This window comes from Orbicella franksi, chromosome 6 (genome assembly GCF_964199315.1).
Source record: "Orbicella franksi chromosome 6, jaOrbFran1.1, whole genome shotgun sequence".
Lineage (NCBI taxonomy): Eukaryota > Metazoa > Cnidaria > Anthozoa > Scleractinia > Merulinidae > Orbicella > Orbicella franksi.
The window spans coordinates 20358746-20378875 of NC_138150.1; the positions used below are offsets into that span (position 1 = coordinate 20358746).

General features: G+C 40.2%; 1 protein-coding gene across 1 annotated transcript in view; it reads right to left on the reverse strand.

The window, feature by feature from the left end:
* Positions 1-20130, reverse strand: part of LOC145490855 (3'-5' exoribonuclease HELZ2-like) — a 40586-nt gene that overhangs the window by 4846 nt on the left and 15610 nt on the right. Inside the window, exons 22-37 of the mRNA XM_081469960.1 lie at positions 18960-19534; positions 17979-18417; positions 15998-16311; positions 14803-15073; positions 13796-14197; positions 13382-13457; positions 11790-13187; positions 8828-11481; positions 7678-7964; positions 7334-7416; positions 4389-4532; positions 3676-3849; positions 2532-2821; positions 1695-2021; positions 1317-1550; positions 261-420 (exon numbers count right to left, since the gene is read on the reverse strand). Of these exons, the coding sequence (XP_081326086.1) occupies positions 261-420; positions 1317-1550; positions 1695-2021; positions 2532-2821; positions 3676-3849; positions 4389-4532; positions 7334-7416; positions 7678-7964; positions 8828-11481; positions 11790-13187; positions 13382-13457; positions 13796-14197; positions 14803-15073; positions 15998-16311; positions 17979-18417; positions 18960-19534 (7828 nt within the window). The remainder of the gene's footprint in view (positions 1-260; positions 421-1316; positions 1551-1694; positions 2022-2531; positions 2822-3675; positions 3850-4388; positions 4533-7333; positions 7417-7677; positions 7965-8827; positions 11482-11789; positions 13188-13381; positions 13458-13795; positions 14198-14802; positions 15074-15997; positions 16312-17978; positions 18418-18959; positions 19535-20130) is intronic.

A 20130-nucleotide genomic window follows, 5' to 3' on the forward strand; every position in this document is an offset into this window, starting at 1 on the left:
AGGCCTCCAGCCTCGCCACGCGTGGAACAGTGATTTATCTAGAAAAAGTCTGTAGTGCTTTGGAACTGGAAGGAGTTACCTCTGTTGTCGATTGTGTCAATTGCGTGCCAAATCCTGTTAAAAAACAGAATGACGCACCCCCATGGGCAGCTGAAAATTGAACGATGCACCCCTTTCTGCTCCCCCACCACGCAATACCTTTTGACCAGTCCCTTATAACGAAATACAAAGAAACCATAAACAAGTGAATTTAATTTTACCCTGGCTTTTTACGATGGTTGTGACTGGGATATCTTTACACCTATAGACGTTTTTTAAAGACTCGTTGATCTTGCTTCGCTGTTCTCTGTACGGTGACAAGATCACGACTTTTGACGCATCCACGTTGTGTTTGTAGACTAAGGATGTCGCCACATGCATCTGACAAAGAATAAGTTAGTATTATTCATTAATATTGGTATACTCGTAAAGGTATTCTTGGTATACTAGCTTCACAATGGGTATAGATGATCTCGTGTACTATTGATCCCAGAAGTCTGTTGAAATGGATTTTTTCCAGGCCGTTACACGCTCAGTTGGTTTCATTCACGGATTCAAAGAAAATGATCAAGTGATGACGACTATCATGATCGTGTGATGAGTGAGTTTCCTGCCGTCGGGAAAGATGCTCCACAATTTGTTTACAAGTTTAATTTTTTGAGTTTCGCACTTTGTAGCAAGATAAAGTTTAAGATATGTTACAGAGAGGGTTCGACAGATGCAAAAGCCATCGCATGGATAAGATGGTTATGTTGGGAGAACACTCGAAAAGCTTGTAAATCACTCGCCTAAGGGCTCATGATTTACAAGCTTTTCGAGTGTTCGCCCAACATCCCGTGTGGGTTTATCGCGCCGTTAAACCTGTAGAAAGAGTGGTCTACTGCTTTAATAAACCGCAACAGTTAGGCTGTTATAAGTTAAAAAATGATCGGTTAATCTCATTCAATTTTTCACTTTTCTCCGTGTGATGCATGTTTGCTCAGCATATAATCTAAATGCAGACTTCCTGAGGGTTCTTACATCTTACTAGGCTTTCCTGTTAAACCAACACCCCAGCTACAAATTCAATGGCCTCATGTGGTGTGCTTGGGTTATCATCGGCTTGCCTTTAGATATTTCGATTATATTTGTTTTAAGATGTCCTAAGAAAGGCTAGTTCTTGAAATGCCGATTAACCGATAACAAGCCAAGATTATCAAGGTAAGATGGATAATCTCTTGCCGATAAGCACTCCATAACTATAGTCATAAGTTATATTTGGATAGCATCAAGCTTACCACTTTCCTGACTTCCTTCTCATTTGCTTTTGACTGTTCATTACTATGTGCCGTCTTGATGGAACTGCTTTCCTCTTCTCCCTCAACATGGCAAAATGCCATTGGAACATTTTTTCCTGAACTCCAAGCAGGCCAAAATGACTGCAAATGAGGATCTAAGGTCGGCACCGAACGATCTGTTTTTAACTTTCCTTCATAAAAGTATTTTGAGGGAAATTTGCAGATTTCTTCTTGCTGAGAAAAGCAAAAGATAATTTTTCATGTTATTGATCCTAAACGATAAATCTTAAAGTGTAACTCATATCGCTTCACGCTGCTAAATAATATATATTTCAGTCTCTCTAATGGACTGTATTGAACGGTACGTTCTTCTCTTACCATTCTGTACTGAAGCTCCAGCATCTTAGCTCGCTCAGAAAGCCTCTCAAACATAGACACACTCAAGCCAAGTGTCATTGCCAAGTTGTCCTGAATTATCGGCTGCAACTGCTTATGGTCACCAATCAAAACCACTTGTCGCGCGTTTGTACATGTAATTGGCACGAGGGATTCAAGTTCCATGCACATGCCACATTCATCCACAATGCATTGCTGGATATTGCCACAGGATCTGGTTAACCTGGGTTTTCCCGATGCTGCGCATGTGCAAAGGATGATCTGGACTCCAGACTCTTGAAGAACCCATTTTTCGGCCTGTCTGATGAGCTTGTGAAAGCGAAATGATAAAAAACGAAAAAAAAATCAGAAATAGATATTCACAAATTGGGCGAAGACTAACTTGCCCACTTTCTTCACCAGATAATTTGGAGTCCTAATGATTAATGAGCCTAATTCTCCGCCTTACCAATTAACTAAGTGTTAACGAGTAAATCAATCGATAACCAGTCCAACGCAAGACTCGTAAAAATATTGCTGGTTTTCACTGTCACGCCATCAGAAATAGAAATCGGAACTATTCAATAAATTAAGTCAAGACTCTGAGATATGATAGATCATTGGTATGTAAACAACGACAAAAAGATATAGGTCTGTGCGGTTTGTCGTTCGCACGTTTTTCGAAAAGGCTATGGAGACGCCATGTTTCTGCCCTTCGGAGGGATACAAACATGGCGGCCGTAAAGTCATTGAGTTTTGCTACTGAAACGAAAGGTTGTTATTCTAGAGCTCCGACGCATTGAAATCAAAACCGTCTCTTTGAAAGAATATGATTCTTACTTCGCGGTATTCTTCCACTTCTTTGTCACTGGTCCTGAGATCGTTCTTCCTATCTTCATCAAATTTGCGCTCATACTCTCCAAGCTCGGTGGCAAACGGACAGGGAGCCCTTCGAATGACATGATGAAGTGATACTGCTCTCAGTTCATTATCCTCATTTGAAATTTGGCTGTCATCGTCCGTTGAATTTCTTAGTGGTTGGCGTTTGTTGGGAATTGGAAACTCCGCTTGTTCTCTACGGTCGCCATACACACGGATGATCTTCAGGTCAGGAATTTTTAGCATGTATTCTTTAGGGGAAGAAATAGAACAAAAAAAAACCGAAATGAGTATTGAAAGTGCAACTAGGGTTTAAGGTATGGGGCTTTTAAAAACCGCTAAACCAAAACGCTATTGTTTTGGCTTACCTTGACGAGACCATGGGAAAATGTGTAAAATTGATACCCTATTTTTCAGGCAAAGAAAAGACAAACGCGGAATCACGAAACATACTGTGTTCAAGATTAAAAAATTTGAAAACCATATTCCATATAAGTATATCGTTTCTGAATGTAGACGAAACCATTCCTTGTGAACCAATAAACAACTGAAAAATCCGGTATAGTTGGGTATAAAATATATGGGTTAATTTAATTCATAGAATGGACATTTTACTGCTTGCTTCTTTCGCAAGCACGGATCTAGGATAAATGGTGACTGATTTGCGAAACAACGAGTACCTTCTAGAGGGGTTCAGGGCCATTCTCCCTAGGGAAATGCTCTGGATTATCTCATTTCTTAAGTCCCCTTTTTGTTTTGTTTTGGGGGGGGGGGGGTAATTCAGAAATATCCGACCGATTTCCGTAAAACGGTGAAAAACCGGTATGGATCCGCGCCTGTTTCTGACTCCTTCATTAAACCATGAAGGGGAATTCACACTGTTGAAGATGAGGTTTAGTGAAAAATTTTCAAGACAACTCAGTCCGAGTTTTGTGATCAAGCAAACTTGTTATGCTGTGTGAGCCAAGGCTCGGTTTTTGGCTGCTATAATGTGGACAGTCCCTGCGAATTAATGCGTATCAGTGCTTATCCTTATCATTTCTGAGTTACTAGCAAAATAGGCGGGAATGGATTATCTAATTGTTATCAAGACTGTTACACTTACTAGCTACCACGTCCACTGACTTGTTGGAGGGTCCACAGTAAATTACTTGTGGAGGTCCTTTAGGCTGGTCGTCACTGTCTGGCAGAACGATATCGAAACCGTCCTGTCGCTGCTGCATATGTCGTTTCACAAACCAGTAGGCTATGTGGACACCTGTCACAGTCTTACCAGTACCTTCCAATGAACGAAAACATGTCATTTCAACTATGCCAAGGTGTTGCTGGCTCCTTAACTATCCTAGTGCTGATTATCTTTTAAAATATGTTGATTTTGATTATCTTTTAAAATAGTTGGATACAATAATGCGTAACTGATCAGTTCAAACAAACAACCAAACAACCAAACAACCAAACAAACAACAAACAACCGACAGAGCGACATAGAGATGGACCCACTGACCAACCGACAAACAGAAAAACAAACAAACAAACAAACAAACAAACAACAGTCAAAACAATAAAACAAGGTAAATGCCGCTCCAAGATAGACAGTCGAATTTGCAGAACTGCCTCTTCAAAAAACAAAAAGCAAACCAGCCTGTTCAATTTAAGAATTGGCGGTTATATTCAAAGCAAGCAATCAAACATACGGACCAGGGTATTTGTGCAAAGCATAATGTTTGGAATATATCATTATAATGAAGCGGCAAAATAAAGCTTTCAAATAAATAGCGAAACAGAGGAGCTTGAGGTGCGCGTTAACTTCATACTTACCTGGAGGACCCTGAACGAGAATGAAAGGCTTCCCAAGCGCCTCTTTCACTGCTTCTTTCTGATACTGATTTAAGGGCTTAAACCCACAGTTGGGATGCTCCCTCACAATTGACAGGTGCGAAGACGGTGGGGGCCCGAAGTCTTCTAAAGAAGCAAGATAAAATGCTTTTTGGAGTTTAAATCACTGATTAGGGAAGGTGTCATTTGAGGCCATTCTTTAAGTGATCAAGAATCTTCACTTAATTGTAGATCACTTAAATGCATTCAAGTTTTGTTATGTGTGGGAGACGACTCGTCTGACTCTTAACTGGTTCACAACAGTTTCTAGCTCTTACCATCAGTGATACATCGATGGATCAATACTACCACTCTTTATTAAATCCATTTTGAAATCACTGGTTATCTTTGCAATCTGATTAGCTCTCAGTGGTGCGATTTATTCACGAATCGCACTATTTTTTGCTCTAAATCGCATCTTTTTCTCAGCCAATGAGAATGGGACAGTAAAACAAAACAACCAATCAGATTTTAAGGTCAGTTTAAATAAATCAATAAAATTTCAGGAAAATGAAAGGCAAAAAGCCATTGTGTGGAGAATTTTGCAACTATTACTGCCAAAACTTTGTTGTTATCGTTGTTTTTTCCCAAAACAATTGACGAATTTAATTAGTTACAGTTTCTGAATGACGATTATGAGCTTCATCAGGCTGAAGACCTACTTTAATGGTAGTTTCTAACTTTCAGTGTCCATTTTGACGAATATTTTGGCGATTTTTCTTCAACATCTGCTCAAGATCCGTGTGATACCGAGTCCAGCAAAACATAAACAAATGAAAACCAGACACCAACAAATTCAGGGTATCTGCTCAAGATCCGTATGATACCAAGTCCAGCAAAACATAAACAAATGAAAACCAGACACCAACAAATTCAGAGCCATCTCAAGAAGGTAGATGTTTCCAGGTTTCCGGTAGTTTCGAACGAAGCAACACAAGAGCTCAACTCTGTTGCTGTGAATAAACATAGTCAAAATACGCCCGGCTCCACAAAACAGTGAATGAACGAACGTCTTCCGAAGCTGGTGCAGTCCCGCCATCTCGAAAATATCTTGAAACAAATGGCGCCGCAAGAACTTGACAAGGTCCTGAGTATTGAGTCCTACGCCGAGGTCACAAAAAGAAGCGGAGATGATAACGGGCTGGTCTCCCTTAAATTCATTCCATTAAATGGTATTTAAAAGAAAAAAAACAAAAAAACAAACGTACTATCCATTGGGGATCGTGCACTCGAGGGAGTAGAAATCCATCGCAGAATTACACAGGATGCACCTTCAAATTCCTTCTCCAAAGACAACGAAAAATCTCAGCCTCAACCACAGGAGAAAGGAAGGCCTTCCGTCATTGACTCAGGCGACGAGAATTGAACTTTTAAGCATGAAGTAGACTATTTTTGTTCTGACTTCAGAACTGCTTGTTTCTTTGCCATGCTCAAATGAGTTGTCGTCACATAACGTCGTTTTGCATACTAAATGAGACGTAAAGGCGTTTCCGGTTCCGCTATTTTCAACAAACCGGCTACTGGAACAGTACACACAAATCTAAAATTTAAGGCGATAAAATTGTGCGATTTCAAAATGGATCTAATAAAGTGGCAATTGAACTGAGTGGAGTGCAATTTTGGTCTAAAATCATACTTGTGATGTCAAATCGAACTCGCGCTGCGAGCTCGTTCGATTTTGAAATTACGCGTATGATTTCAGACCAAATTGCACACCACTCAGTTCAATTACCATTATTTATCAGAGGATGCTACAATGATGGTATCATATAAATGTCCAATCATTGGTAAACGAGTTTCTCCGGTTCATCCTTTTTATGTCATTATTAACTAAATATATAATACCCAATGATTAGGCATTTGTGTTATTCAAATGTTGCAATGTTAGCATCTCTTGATATACTGATGATATATAGCATTGATACTTCAAAGTATAACTGCTAGGAAGTGCTGGACACTGTTGTCAGCCACCTGCAATAGGATCATTTTTTGTGCAGCTCACTCGTTACGCAATGTCCGTAATGAATTTATCTCCCACGCTTTGCGGAAAAAGTTTCAAATTTCCCGTTATTTGGATGCCGGTCTGTATAAGTAATGGCCTCAGCAAAACATTTAACACCCCACCATTTCAAACCCACTTTTTAAACCTTTTTTTAGCAACAAGGTTTCTTTCCTTTTAAGAATTTCATCTATATTTTAAAACTTAGATCTATAATCTAATGATCACCTACTACCACCTCTGCTTCCTGCAGCAACGAACTAAATAAAGATTGTAAATATCCAACTCGGTTATGACAGAGTTCACGCTAAAAAAAACATATAATTAAATAAAAATTTCTTAGTCAGTAGTTATATGTCACAACCCCAAACAGAGATGTAACTTTCATCGGACGAAAATATATGAAGTGATGGGCCTCACAACTCCTTTTGTAAAGGAAACGCCTTAGCTGAACCTTGAACTTGTGCATGCCTTTTCAAGCCGAAGCAAAACAACAACTTAAAGTTAAGCGCAGGATAAAATGCTTAGTTTTTACTTTATTGATTTGCAGGTATTTGGAATTCAACAGCTTAAATGAAAATTTATTTGTTGGTGCGAACAACTTAAAACTTGATCCAAGGAAGGATGTCTTAATGCAAAACTTACAAGTTGCAAGCATCCGACAAATTTACTAAATAATTCAAGTCCGGTTTTAGTGTTATGCAAATGTAGTAAAGGACAATGGCAAAAAAGTGTTTTAATTAATTTCGATATGCCATCCCTGATTTTCCAGGAAAGAAATGCAGTTCAATAAGAGCAAGGAACTCATAGTTTAAAAGGACAAGTGGTAACAAAAACGATAAATACAACAAGAAAGTTACTGAGAGGTCGAAATTTATGTACAGCTGACCTTGGTTTGGCTCATGTCCCATACAAATGGAATGAGCCAGTTGTGATGCACTTGGTAGAGAGCGCAAAACTGCAAACATCCGCCTACAAAAAAGGATAACGGGCGTTTATTGGTGTTAAGTGAAGAGTACTGTTTCTGGACCTGGTATTCATAATTCCGGATCTTTATTAGTAAAAAATATGATACTAATATAAGATCATATAACGGAACAGTTTTTTCAGTTTGCGCTGTTCCAATTTATCAAATGCACAATTAATCAAATGGTCAATTCGAAGCTGCCTAGCTCATGCAAGCAAGAAGGAGGATATAAGAGCTGCCTTTCAAAAAGTATTTGATCTGTTTACCTGTGGGGAAGTGAACGGTGAATAACAGTTAAGGTACTCAGGTGGTCAGCTCCATTCAGTAGCTCATCGGGAAAATCTGATGCTGACTGATGAAGATCCATCGTGACAACTTTCAAAGTAACTTTGTCTGACAGCTCTTTACTGTAGTCCTGATTGATGATGCAGTGCCCCACCCAGAAACTTTCTGAAGCACAACTGGATTCATGACGGGGTTTTCCTCCAATGGACGAGAGAGAGGCCGATTTAGTGACGCTGAATTGGTCTTCATTCAAAAGATTTGTCTCTCCCTTAAATAAGAACACAACAAATGTTTTATCGAGGTAGGCGACTTTTATGCATCTCTTGATTGAGAGAAACATCCGATTCCCAACATCTCTAACATCCTTTAAACAACAGAATGACTTTAATTTTTCCCATTTAACTACTGGTTCATGATTCAGCTGGCATAATCGAGTTACGAAACACGCGGAAAGATTAGAGAGCACAAAAGAAGCGTAGGAGTTGTTCGAAGCGCAGCTGAAAGCATCTATTTCTTCTTGAGTGCCCTCAAATTTCCAAAATGCATCAGAACTCGATGATATACAGCTACAGAAAGGATCAACTGTTTTATACAGTAACATAACCCATGGAAATAATTTCCCTGGCGAAATGAAGTTAACTTCAAGTTAACGTTGCTAACGCCATGAGGGCACATTATTAGATCCTGATGGCTCTTAAGTATACTGAGTATCATAGAGCGACTTGCTAGCTATGTTATAATATATTTTAGTTATACAGAATGGGACATAAAGTGATAGCGCAGGATCGTTGCTACACGTTTTATGAAAACGTATCACGTTAGGTTGGAATCTGTCGATTGTCCAACGTGGTTAATTTTCAAGTGGTCACGACGGAAGACAAGTGTGTCTGAAAAAAACATGATCTCGAATTTAATTCATTGTAATCCATTCTATAACAAACAAGCAGGGAGCCCAAGGGTAAGCATTGATAGAGCAACTAACGGCAGTTTCTTGGGCCCTTCGAGACCACCTTACATCTTTTGCCAATAAATTTACCATTGCCACTTTCTTCATCGATTCTTTTCGCACAAAAAAGTTCCTTGTTGCAGAAATGGAAATAAATAAGTACAGTTATTCTAGGGCTTACTAACCTCTGTTTTGGTCTTTTCAAGGGAAGCAAAATTGTTTTCTGAGCCCGTTTTCTTCATGTAACTGTCTTCCCCCACACGTACGCAAACAAAATCTCCAGCATGAAATTGCATTTGACGACTTGAGCAGTATTCGTTTCGGAGGCTAAAAGAGCCTTCCAGGCTTCCACTGATATCCTTTTTCCACTTAATCTTCAAATGATGCATGGTGAACTCGTCGCTTTCTTCGACGGCCGTGGTAGCGGCTTCCATAGCAAGAACGGGTTCCCAGGCTTCAATGTACTTGTCCACACTGGCGTACGTCTTCCGTGATGCTTGGTATCTTGCTGTCGTTGCAAAACACTCCCTAGGATACTTGCGATGCTCAACGCAAATGTTTACACTGGGGTTGATCTTGAATAACTGAATTTCGGGGTGAAAAACGCCATGTGTCATATGTGCGGTCAATTGAATGTTTGCGATGTCAAACTTCCTGAGGGATAATTTTTTCTCGTAGAAGTGTTCCAGATTTGTGCCAGCTTTTTCGTCTTCAGATGACTTATGCGGTTTGCCGGGCCGGATCGATTCAGGTACCCGTGAAGCTAATTGACGAACTCTCTCAGTTTGTCTAATCATCGTTTTAAGCTTTTCGTAGTCTCCCTCTTGAAATGCTTTCAGAATTTTCAGCCAATTATCTGTTGGCAAGTTCAGAACTTTCCTATTCCTCACCATTCCTTGAGATAAAAGCAATGCGATTTTCTCCCTTTCCTTCTTGGGTTCCTCGATGATGTTTCCTTCTGGAGCTATGTATAATCTTAGCCTCCAAATAATCTCTAAGCCATCCGGAGCAAGTTCGACATCGAACGGGTTAAGATTGCTCAGCTTCACCTTTCTTTGTCGCGTTGAGAGATGGTTATATTCACGGTCCAGAATTTCTAAAGTAATTTCTTTATCAGTGTCGATCAAGGAAATCACTGCTGTGGTTTCGTGGCTTTTCTCCTTTAGCTTTGCAGCCAGATGTACTTTACTGCTTGCCTTTTCAAACTTCTTGGAGTTGTCTTGAGCAAAAGTGGAGCGGCGGCAAACTTCAGCAATTTGGTCCTTCGAAGATATCTTTGCGTTGGAGCCCGGGTGTTGGATTAAATCCAACACGAGTCGATGTACTTGGATATCTATGTAACGTCGTATGGGTGAAGTGAATTGCGTATAACAACCCATCCCCAGAGAGAAGTGCACAATGTTTTCCTCTGGTTGATCACTTTTGCAGACGTACTGAGACTTGGGCTGAATTCGCCGAAACTGTGAATTTGTCACGGCCAGCTGAGGATGACTGCTCTCGTTACAAATCAATTTGTGTAGCATGGCTTGGTCTCCGGTCTCCACAGCATTACAGAGCTCGGACCAGACTGATTCTTGCACTTTAAATCGTTCTGAGGCTTCTGAAACGCTCGCTTTATTTGCCATTTTCCTAAGGTTTTCTTCTGAATAAAAGCCACGCAGAAACAAAGAATACTTGATAAACTGTCCGTGTTGTCTAACCCAGTCATCCAATTTGTGATCTTTAGGTGGCAGCTGGGTTCGTAATGGGGTCCTCTGTTGGATTTGCTGAGAACTAGAGAGAAATTTGGCTATTTCCTCATTGGCAAGAAGCATCATTTCCTCCACTAATTCATGGGCTTCAAAATTTTCACCATCATCACTGTTTGACCAATGATCAAAACTAGCATCTCGCAGTCTCAACTTCCTTCTCCTTTGGGCAAGGGCACTCAGGGTTCGAATATTGCCTTTAACAATCTGTGGTATCTGAAGCTGTGAAGCATCTTGACTATCGATAACTTTTTGGGCTTCAGGGTAAGTGAGCTGACAAGAAGACCTGACAATGGTGCGTCTTATTTCTGGTTGGCCAACAAGCAGTCCTTTCTCTGACACGTCAAGAAACACTGATACGCACAACCGATCTTTACCAGGAAGAAGGCTGCAGTGATTTTCACTGAGTTCACGTGGCAGCATAGGTACGCTCCGGTAGCCGTGACCTGGATAGTAGGATCTGCAGCGGAACATGGCGTCTTTATCCAACTGGGTCCCTGGTTCCACAAAATAACTCACGTCAGCAATATGAACTCCGACCCGGTTTACAGAATCTGGGAGCTGTTCCACTGTAAGTGCATCATCCAGATCCTTGGAGTTGTCGGGATCAATCGTGAACGCACCATTAATTTTCTGGCGAATTCCATATTCCTCGGCTGGTATTAACCATTCTGGTGGGAACTTTGTTTGAACTTCTGCTTTACTCTCCTTGCTAAACCTGTCTCTCACTCCATGTTCTGCGAATAAAATTCTCATGCTGCCAGACAAAGTATCCCCTTGAGGTAGCTTCTTTATAACGATTCCCAAAGGGTAGGGGCAATCTGACCTCCACTGTAGGTACTGGACTAGAAACAAAAACTTTCCACTTAGAGCTTCTGTGAAGTCAAACTCATCGACTTTGAACGGTGTTTCATTTCCAAGATGTATTTCCTTGTAAATATTTAAAAGAGGTAAGCCTTTCAACTTCTTGTCAGTCAGATACACTATTTTGGAGACGGACTTGTTGATTGGAATCATTACTCGAGGGTTTTCGTAATCCATCTTGCACACGTAGTGACGCTCGTGTGGCCTAATGATATGATGCAGTACACCTATAGACAAGATTTTGTGAGTTATTATGAGTTTTTTCAAAAGGATTTCTTTGCTGTTAGATGAACAAACAATACAATAATTTCACTTATTTGTCGGGCGTTTTTTGTTAATAATTAACCAAAATGAAACCTCGATAAAGGACGTATACAATTTGTAGTAAGGAAGCAAAACCTGAAGGAAGAGAAGGAAAAACAGTGATTGATTTTGACACTAAGAAAGAAAGGAAATGATTTTTCAGGATTACCAACTTTACTTTATGTTGCTCCTTTTGAAATGAGGAAACTATTGAGTAAGCTATTGAACTTACCAGCAATTATTCCTTGGTACGGAGGAACTCCATCACACGGAGAAGGCTGGTAATCTGTTTTTTCGACAACCACGTGATCCATGTCGAACGCTCCCCGGACTCTTCCTCTGATTTTGATGTCTGGAGTCTTTGTATCCGAAACTTCCGCATACGCCGTACGCGTACTCTCGGAGTTAAGACGAAGTGTGCAAGGGACATACTTCTTAGGCTTTTCTTCTAACAATTGCTGCAAAAGCTGTGTTTCAAGAAAATCCTCCTGCCTTGTGGATGCGGTGAGTAGCTTCTGGTGTTGGACAGCGGGCGTCTGGTGAAATCCAAGATTTACAAGTCGCACTACCGCGCGACCGTTGACCAGGCAGATTTCGTAATCTTCTGAAGAATAGAGGAATGAACTTGACTTTTCTTGAGAAGCTTGTTTGCCTGAAAGTTTGCCATTTTTTGACTTTTTGTTGCTTAATTTTGCAGCTGTGTGTAGTGAGGGGAACGCCGCCGCATTTTCTGGTGATACATTAAGTTGGGCTTCTTTTTCCTTCGTCGCTTTACACTTATCCACGAATGCCTTGATTATGTTATCAAAGCATCTCGGGAAAACAGTCTCGTCTTCAAAACTTTCCCGAAGGAATTCTTCAAAACTGTCTGAAGCACTCTGCTCGACGTCATCTTCTTCTTCTTGGGACTGAATTTTTCTTTGAGGGTCCTCTTGAAAAGCAAGATCGACTTGGTGCTGATCTCCTGATATTTCAGATCTTACAGAATTAAACTCATTCTTTGGAGAATCTGATGAGAATTGAGTTGCTTCGTACTCTTGCTCTTCTTCTTCCGCCATGGGTTCTCCTTGCGTCACATCTTCTTCGTCACCTCGTTCTATTCCTGACCCGTTCGTTTCCGTTGGGATGTTACGCTTGTCTTGGATTTCAGACGCTGCTCTCTTATCATATTTGTCAACTTCCAAGTCAGCCTTCTCGTCAGAGCTTGAGATTTGACTATCGGATATTTCTCGTTGAGAAGCCAACTCCAAGGATTTGAGCTCTTTGCTGCTGACGTACATTGATTGCGGAACAAATTCGTTTGCTTCTGGATTTAAAGCGATTTTGGCGAGAGGGGCGTCTATTTTCTTTTTTATCTCTTCGTACGATGCTCCATGCAAAGCTCCGTGTTCGTGGCACCTTCTGATGTAGTCTCTCCAGTTCCCCCTACAGTAACCAGCAGTACACAACGAGACGGGATCCCCAACAACTGCTACCAAGGACATCGCCCTAGTTATTGCGGTATTCAAGAGCTTGGGGTCTGACAAGAATTCCCAGTAGAGTGACTGAGATTCACTTTGACGTCTGTCAAAACTGTGGCAGGTTAGAGATGTGCGGACAGTGCTGATAAATAATGCACGAAACTCTTTTCCTGCGACAAAAAGCACATACACCGTAAACTACTTTTTCTCTAATGGGCTCTCACAGCCATTTCTTTTTTCGCTACACTTACATATATCGAGAACATGGAGATTGAAGTAAAATCACTACTGAAAAGCTCACTAACGTAACCAAAAAAAAGATAATATAGGGCTCGCTCAAGCAAAGTTAAAATTTCTTAATCACCTTGCACGTTCTGAATTGTCTCCACTGTTACATTTTCTAGTCCCTTGTCTCTGAGTTGTTTTCGAATAGCCCGAATCTAAAAACATAAAGTAGTATTTATTGTCAATGCTGATACCATTTTTCAAACATTTTTTTTTTTTAATAAACAAAGACGAACATCGTACTGCCGCTTACATTCGCAAGTTCACTGCATACGCGACAAGAAATATCTCAGTTTGGCAACGAGGACATAAATTTCCAGCAGCAAAAAAAAAAAAAAAAAAAAAAAAAAAAAAAAAAGAGAAAAAAGAAAAAATGTCGAAGGAACAAGACATCATTTCAACTTTCTGCATGCAGAACCTCTTAGAAGATTTTTTTCATTCCTGCCTAGTTGGCCCGTTACGAAGGGCCGGGCTTTCATGAATATCGTAATACCTGAGTCATGTAAGCGGATATTACGCCAATCTGAGAAAGATCTTCTTTCCACTCCCTTGGCCAGTCACCGGCAAGCAACTCGACTCTCTTCACAATCTCTTCAACTTCTGCCCCATTAATGTAGGAGTTTTCTCTCGCTTCCTCAACTCCATGGACTGAAAAGAATGACAGTGGTCCAAGCCTTGGGTGCGAGGCCTGTTCACTGCGGGCAATCAACTCTTTTCCGTAGAAATTATCAGAGGGAAATTGCAGGATGTCGGGATGACTCCGATAGTTTTCTGTCAAGAAAATCAAGCTGCCATCCGATTCCTTTTTTTCACAGTAATGATCAAACAGCCTCTCAGGAAGCGACCTTTGAAGACCCCAGTCTCGTGCATAATGCGAGTAAACCTCTGGGCCCATCTAAATAGGTGGAAACAATACAGTAGTGTGAACAATACATATCCATTTATTCCAGCTCAAGATAATACCGCTTCGTTAAAGTCTGCAGTTCTTAAATGCTTCGCTGGTTTTAACCGACGCATAATAGCGATATCCAGGTAGCTCAAGAGGAAAAGATACAAATGAAACTAAAGAAATTTATCGTTTTCAGTTGGTTATTGCTGGAGGTCTTTTTATTCAGTTCGGAAACTCAGCAGATTTTGGTTAGTAGAACATGGCTACGACCAAAATCGATAAATCCCTACTTAATATTGTTAGAGCTGATAAGGTTGCCAACTAATCCATTATTTGCATCATTTCTACCATTATTTCTGTGATTATTTGTGTCATCGTCACGATAAAAGATAACGACTGCGAAGGAGATAATTGACCCTCATATACCTCGCGAGAAAAATGTAATTTTTGTCATAGCAATTGATAAAAGCCAGGAAAATTGATGATTGAATGGAGCTGGTTAAACGAAATAAGAAAAAACAAACAAGCAAACAAACAAACAAAGTAGAGCAGAGCAAAGCAAAGTAAAACAGGATAAACCGGAATTGTTGATGCTGAAGTTCAGTCCCTACCTGCATATGGTCTCCTGTAAACACAACCTTCGTATTCGGCCCAGCTAAAGCCAATGGTATTAATGCCTCAGGCTCCAGGGCTTGGGCAGCCTCGTCTACCAGAATGTGTGTGAAGAAGCCATGGTTCAGTTGCAGTTCGATCAGATGCTTAGACATAGCTAAAGTGGTGATCACAACACGATGTCGAATGACATCATCTCTCGTGGGGAGAACATAAGCGTTGTTTGCTATTAAGCCATACATTTTTGCAACCTCTGGATCAGTATTTAATCTAAAAGAAAAACACAAACAAAAGGTTAATTCTGCACGATTGTCAAGACCTAATAAAGTGTTCTTAAGATCAATAACAAAAACTCACCAGAAATAACATGTTAACTTTAGCTATTGTAGCTTGTTGGTCGTAACAAGGAGAGAGTTGTCCGCCTGATTTGCATACGACGGAATTTAGGCGGGCTCGTGAACATCAGGATTCAGTAATATTTAACTGAAGAATGGTCCTTATTGGGTTCAAAAAGGCGCAACTTTAGAAGATAATCTCTCTGACGCAGTTCTCAGTTCGCTCAACAAGGGTCCTAGTCATTCCAGGTGAGTAGGGGTCGATAAAAAACAGTATGCGTAGCTACGGTCTTACCTAGGCTATAACAGGTGACCTTCAGATACATGTAGAAGCACGAGTAAAAAGGCGAATTTCGAATTCCAATCTTAGTTTGTTCCAGAGACCTCAATCCCCCATATTGTTGACCAGTTCAATAGGAAACTATCGGTACGAGACTGGCGAGGTGCATGAAACGTGGTAATCGAAATAAAAAAGACTAAGTTTGTAAAGTTGTGTACTTGTACTCAATCCGTACTTCCACTCAAAAGTGAAGGTCCCTGATGGGATTACAGAAGAGACCCCAAAAATGAGCTCAAAAGTAAGCGCAGCCGAATTGACTATCGCTCATAAAACACGATGAAGAGTAGAGCAAACATTTTGGAACAGAGTATTAAAGGTAACCTTTAGCTCAATAATAATGTTCCCTTTCAAGGCAAACATACGAGTGATCGTGTTCTTTAAGGGAAGAGGCCACAATGCCTAATCAAACTCCCGGATTTCCAATGGAACATTCTGAGTGGCTTTGAAATGCATTAAGCGAATTAATGTCTCTTTTTGAAGCCTGCTTGATTAGCTCACAAGTTCTCGAAATTCACTGACCTCCTGTTTGTTTGGTAAATCCTTAGTGGTCTGGTGGCCTTTAGTCCTTTTTCTTCCGTTAGATAATCATGTAGTAGTGTCACGTGTATGTCCGCTGCGCTGTTCGTCTGCGTGCATAACAGGATGCGGTTGTGTTTCTTCGTTACCAGGTGACGGATTGCCTGATTCAAAGTGAATGTCTTGCCTGTTCCAAAAGGACCAAATACCACCAGTGGCGAGGAAGTGTCCCCAGGCGATAAAATGCGTTTAATGACCTCTCTTTGGTTGGTGTTTAGTTTGCAGTCCAAAGGCAGCCAGTTCCAGGGGCGTCTCTCCTTAAATCCAAGAAACAGAACAAATGGATGTTAGGAATCATTCAAAACAGCGTTTAATTAAGAAAGCAGATTTAAGTTTAAAAACTAACTTTGTCACACCTCAGATCATCTAACTTCTTTATGCGTGAACGGCAGATATACAATTTAGTTTACGCCAAGTTAACGATTATTCAATGAAGCCGTATTGGATAGGAGGCGAGTGTAGCGCCGAGTTTGTCATAATTACCTCATATCTACTGAACAAGGGCGAATGGAATAATTGCCTCATTAAATTCTTCAATCGACTGAATGACATTTTAGTTTGATCTAGCAAAGTGATAGCATGATGCAATAAAAAAGCAGCTGATTTGTAGCGTAGTGTTGACCCAGTGTTCGCTGTGTTGAGACTTATGTGAAAAGTGACCAAGACATAATTTTTTGACAACATATTCCTTGCATACTCCTCTAATAGGTCAGCTATAGCCTTTAAAATTGTGCCAAATGAGATCTACAGGAAGATTCGAAGAACTGATATAGAGGAATTCATACGCCTTGAACAGTTGGCCAGGTCAAATGAAGTAATCATGAGAATGTCAATTTTATACTGAAGGGCAAGACCCAGATGTAAATGCAAATTATAAGTTTGATTCTATTCAGAGAATCTGATTGTTACTCTCTGAATAAAATTGTGACCATCTATGTCGGTTTTTGGATCTTTCCTTAAATTGATGATAACTTTTCTTCGTGTTTCCTTGTACATTTACAAACCTTATCAATTACACATTTAGTATCAACTCTGTGTATTTGACTGTGTTTACTGTGAAAAAGTGCACTTTTTTGCAGCATTGCCCATTATTTCTTGTATTTCCCCACGGTAAAAAGCTTGCCAAATCTGCTTTTTTTAACAATTTCTAAATAAACGTTCGCCAACCACCGAAAAATTTAATTGAAGCTAAGCCACACATAAACTTACTGAATGGCTGAAAAACTTAAATTTACTTCCTAGAGATTATGCTTTGACAAATATTACTGCTTTGGGTCTGAGGCCAGATATCTCTCAATTTGCGCTTCTTATAAATTACTGCTTTCTCTTAGCACGATATCACATATGGCTCACTAAAACAAAAAATGATCATCCAAATCTTACGCTTTTCATATGCACACTAAAATTACAGTATGAAATAGAAACAAAAAGTGGAGACACGAAGAAATGGAAACCTCTTACAGGATACATGAGGATTTAATTAATATTTTAGATTATATTTTCTGTAGGGTTATCTATCTCCTACCCATTAAGCTATTTCTAATCTCCTGTCAGATGCATAACTCATTTTACTTTTAATGTACCACATGCCTTTGGTCTGTTTTTTTATGTTTCTGTACTACAACCTCAAGCTGTAATGATAACTAGCTATTTTTCTTCTCAGTTTTTTTTTTCTTTGCCCCTTGTCGTCACTGTATTTCTTAATTGTGTAAGTCGTGTAACTGTATTTGTTAGTAATGTAAGTCGTTTAGTTATTGTAATTTAAATAGTGTAAATAATTAGAGCAATATAATGTAAATAGAGTTAGTGTTGTAAAAAAAAAAAAAAAGAAGTAGGTAAAAATTAAATTAAAAAAAAAAAAAAAAAAAAAAAAGCCACACATGGCTCACGGCTTTTTAGGTTTTTAGTATAAAATATATTATACCTCATGCTTTATTTGCGGTGCATCCGGTGTGGGAAACAACAAACATAGTTGGATAGGCCCCAATCTGTCGATTGCAGCATGCCAGTCGCAAAGAGGCTTTCGATTGAGCTGAAACTGTACATCCACATAAATCTGGCCACCGTCAGACACGTTCAGGTCTGCACACATCTGTGAAGAAAGCTTAAGGGCGACGCACTCGTTCTCAACCTTCTGAAGGAGAGCCTCATAAGCCTTTTGCGAACTGCTACGGGCCATCTTTATCCAAGCAGAATTTACTTTTCTGATGAGAAGTCTACCTGCTGCATCATCTGGTTGGAGGGATTCATTTTCGTGGAATTGAACAATTCCAAACAACTCGCCAATTCCAGCATAAACCGCTCCAGACCAATCATCACTGATACTCTGCTGACAATCTAACCGGACATTCTGAAGGACGAAGCTATGAAGAGGAAATAAAACTAGTTGTTAGTTTTCTTTCAATGAATGGGTCATGCCTTTGCCCAGGAAATAGTAGCCTAGGAGGCAGAAGGGGGTGAACATAGCGCCAAGAATATTACTGTTTTATTAGTGTCGCCGTTTGTTGTCGTAGATCGTCTGACGAAAATGACATGCACAATACAATCTCAGAAGCCAGAGTCGTTTTGACCAGTAGCCAGAGTCAGGGCCACTAAGTGATTTCGGAAGTTGAGCCAGCATTAATCATTCTCTCTACGCATGTTCAGAGCCATTATCGAACTTTGACACCTTTGGGTCTTTACAATCAAACCGCAACTAGGATTTTCTGGTTCAGGCTCAGTCAAGTTGTTATCACTCCGAGTATAAGGCCGTCGATCACCGCTGACCGAAAGAGCGCATATTAAAAGTAAAGTAAAATGACAGTTATTTTAAAATTAGCAACTTGGGGATCATTGTAAAATGCATCAATCAATATAACTGTCTGTTATTTGTGACATAAATTCATGAGCACCTACGGACGTTTACCTTGAAATTGCCTTTTTCATGAAGAGCTCCTCAGTAAACAACAGTTGATGCATCACTCTTTTATAGTTGTCCACTGTCATGTTTCCGTCGATTATCTGCGCTGAAACTACATTCTCGATCCTCTCAGGCAGTTTGTACTCCTTCAGTAGATCTTGACTGCCCATGTCGGCGGTCTCTGGCCATGGAACAATGTCCGTTGACCCCTCTCTCCATACAGAGGAATGCAATTTCAGTTCTTGTCGCAAGGCTGAGAGCGTGTCCAAGGCCTCCTCACTTGCTACGTCCACATTTAATCCTTTCAATAAAAAGGGCTTCTTGCCAAAGTCAAATCTAAGGCACTGAGTAAAGGTCTGGTTACTCGCTGTGGTTTCAAAGGAGACAAATACGACAACTTTCATTTGGCCCTCTTTCTTGTCATTCCAACTGCAACTTGGAAGACTGTACGACCATCGCTCTTTAGGAACTTCTGAAAAAATCTCGATGTTGTTAAGAAAGCCAATAATCTTTGTCAATCGATAGCAGTCATGATAACGATGAAGGAGATCAATTTCACGTAGCTTGCCAACTTCACTTATCTAAAAAAACGAAAAGTGACACTTGGTGTAACTTTGGTAAACCGGTATGAGGGAGATCGCTTGAGAAACACGCATTTGAAAGTGAAGAATGATCATCGCAGTAAAGTTTCCAATTTAAGCAATTGGAAAAAAGAAGCGTGAAAAAATCAGGGCTTCAACGGGATTCGAACCCGTGACCTCCGCGAATACCGGTGCGATGCTCCACCAACTGAGCTATGAAGCCACAGATTGGGAGCGAGGTCAATTAATTGAGTTCATATCTTCCCTTATATTTCTTCTTCACTCCTCACGGGAAGATATGAACTCCCTTATATTTCGTCTTCACTCCTCACGGGAAAATATGAACTCCCTTATATTTCTTCTTCACTCCTCACGGGAAGATATGAACTCAGTTAATTGACCTCGCTCCCAATGTGTGGCTTCATAGCTCAGTTGGTAGAGCATCGCACCGGTATTCGCAGAGGTCACAGGTTCGAATCCCGTTGAAGCCCTGATTTTTTTCAGGCTTCTTCTTTCCAATTGCTTAAATTGAAAATTTACTGCGATGATCATTCTTCACTTTCATCTACGACCGCAGTTCAAATATGAATTATTTC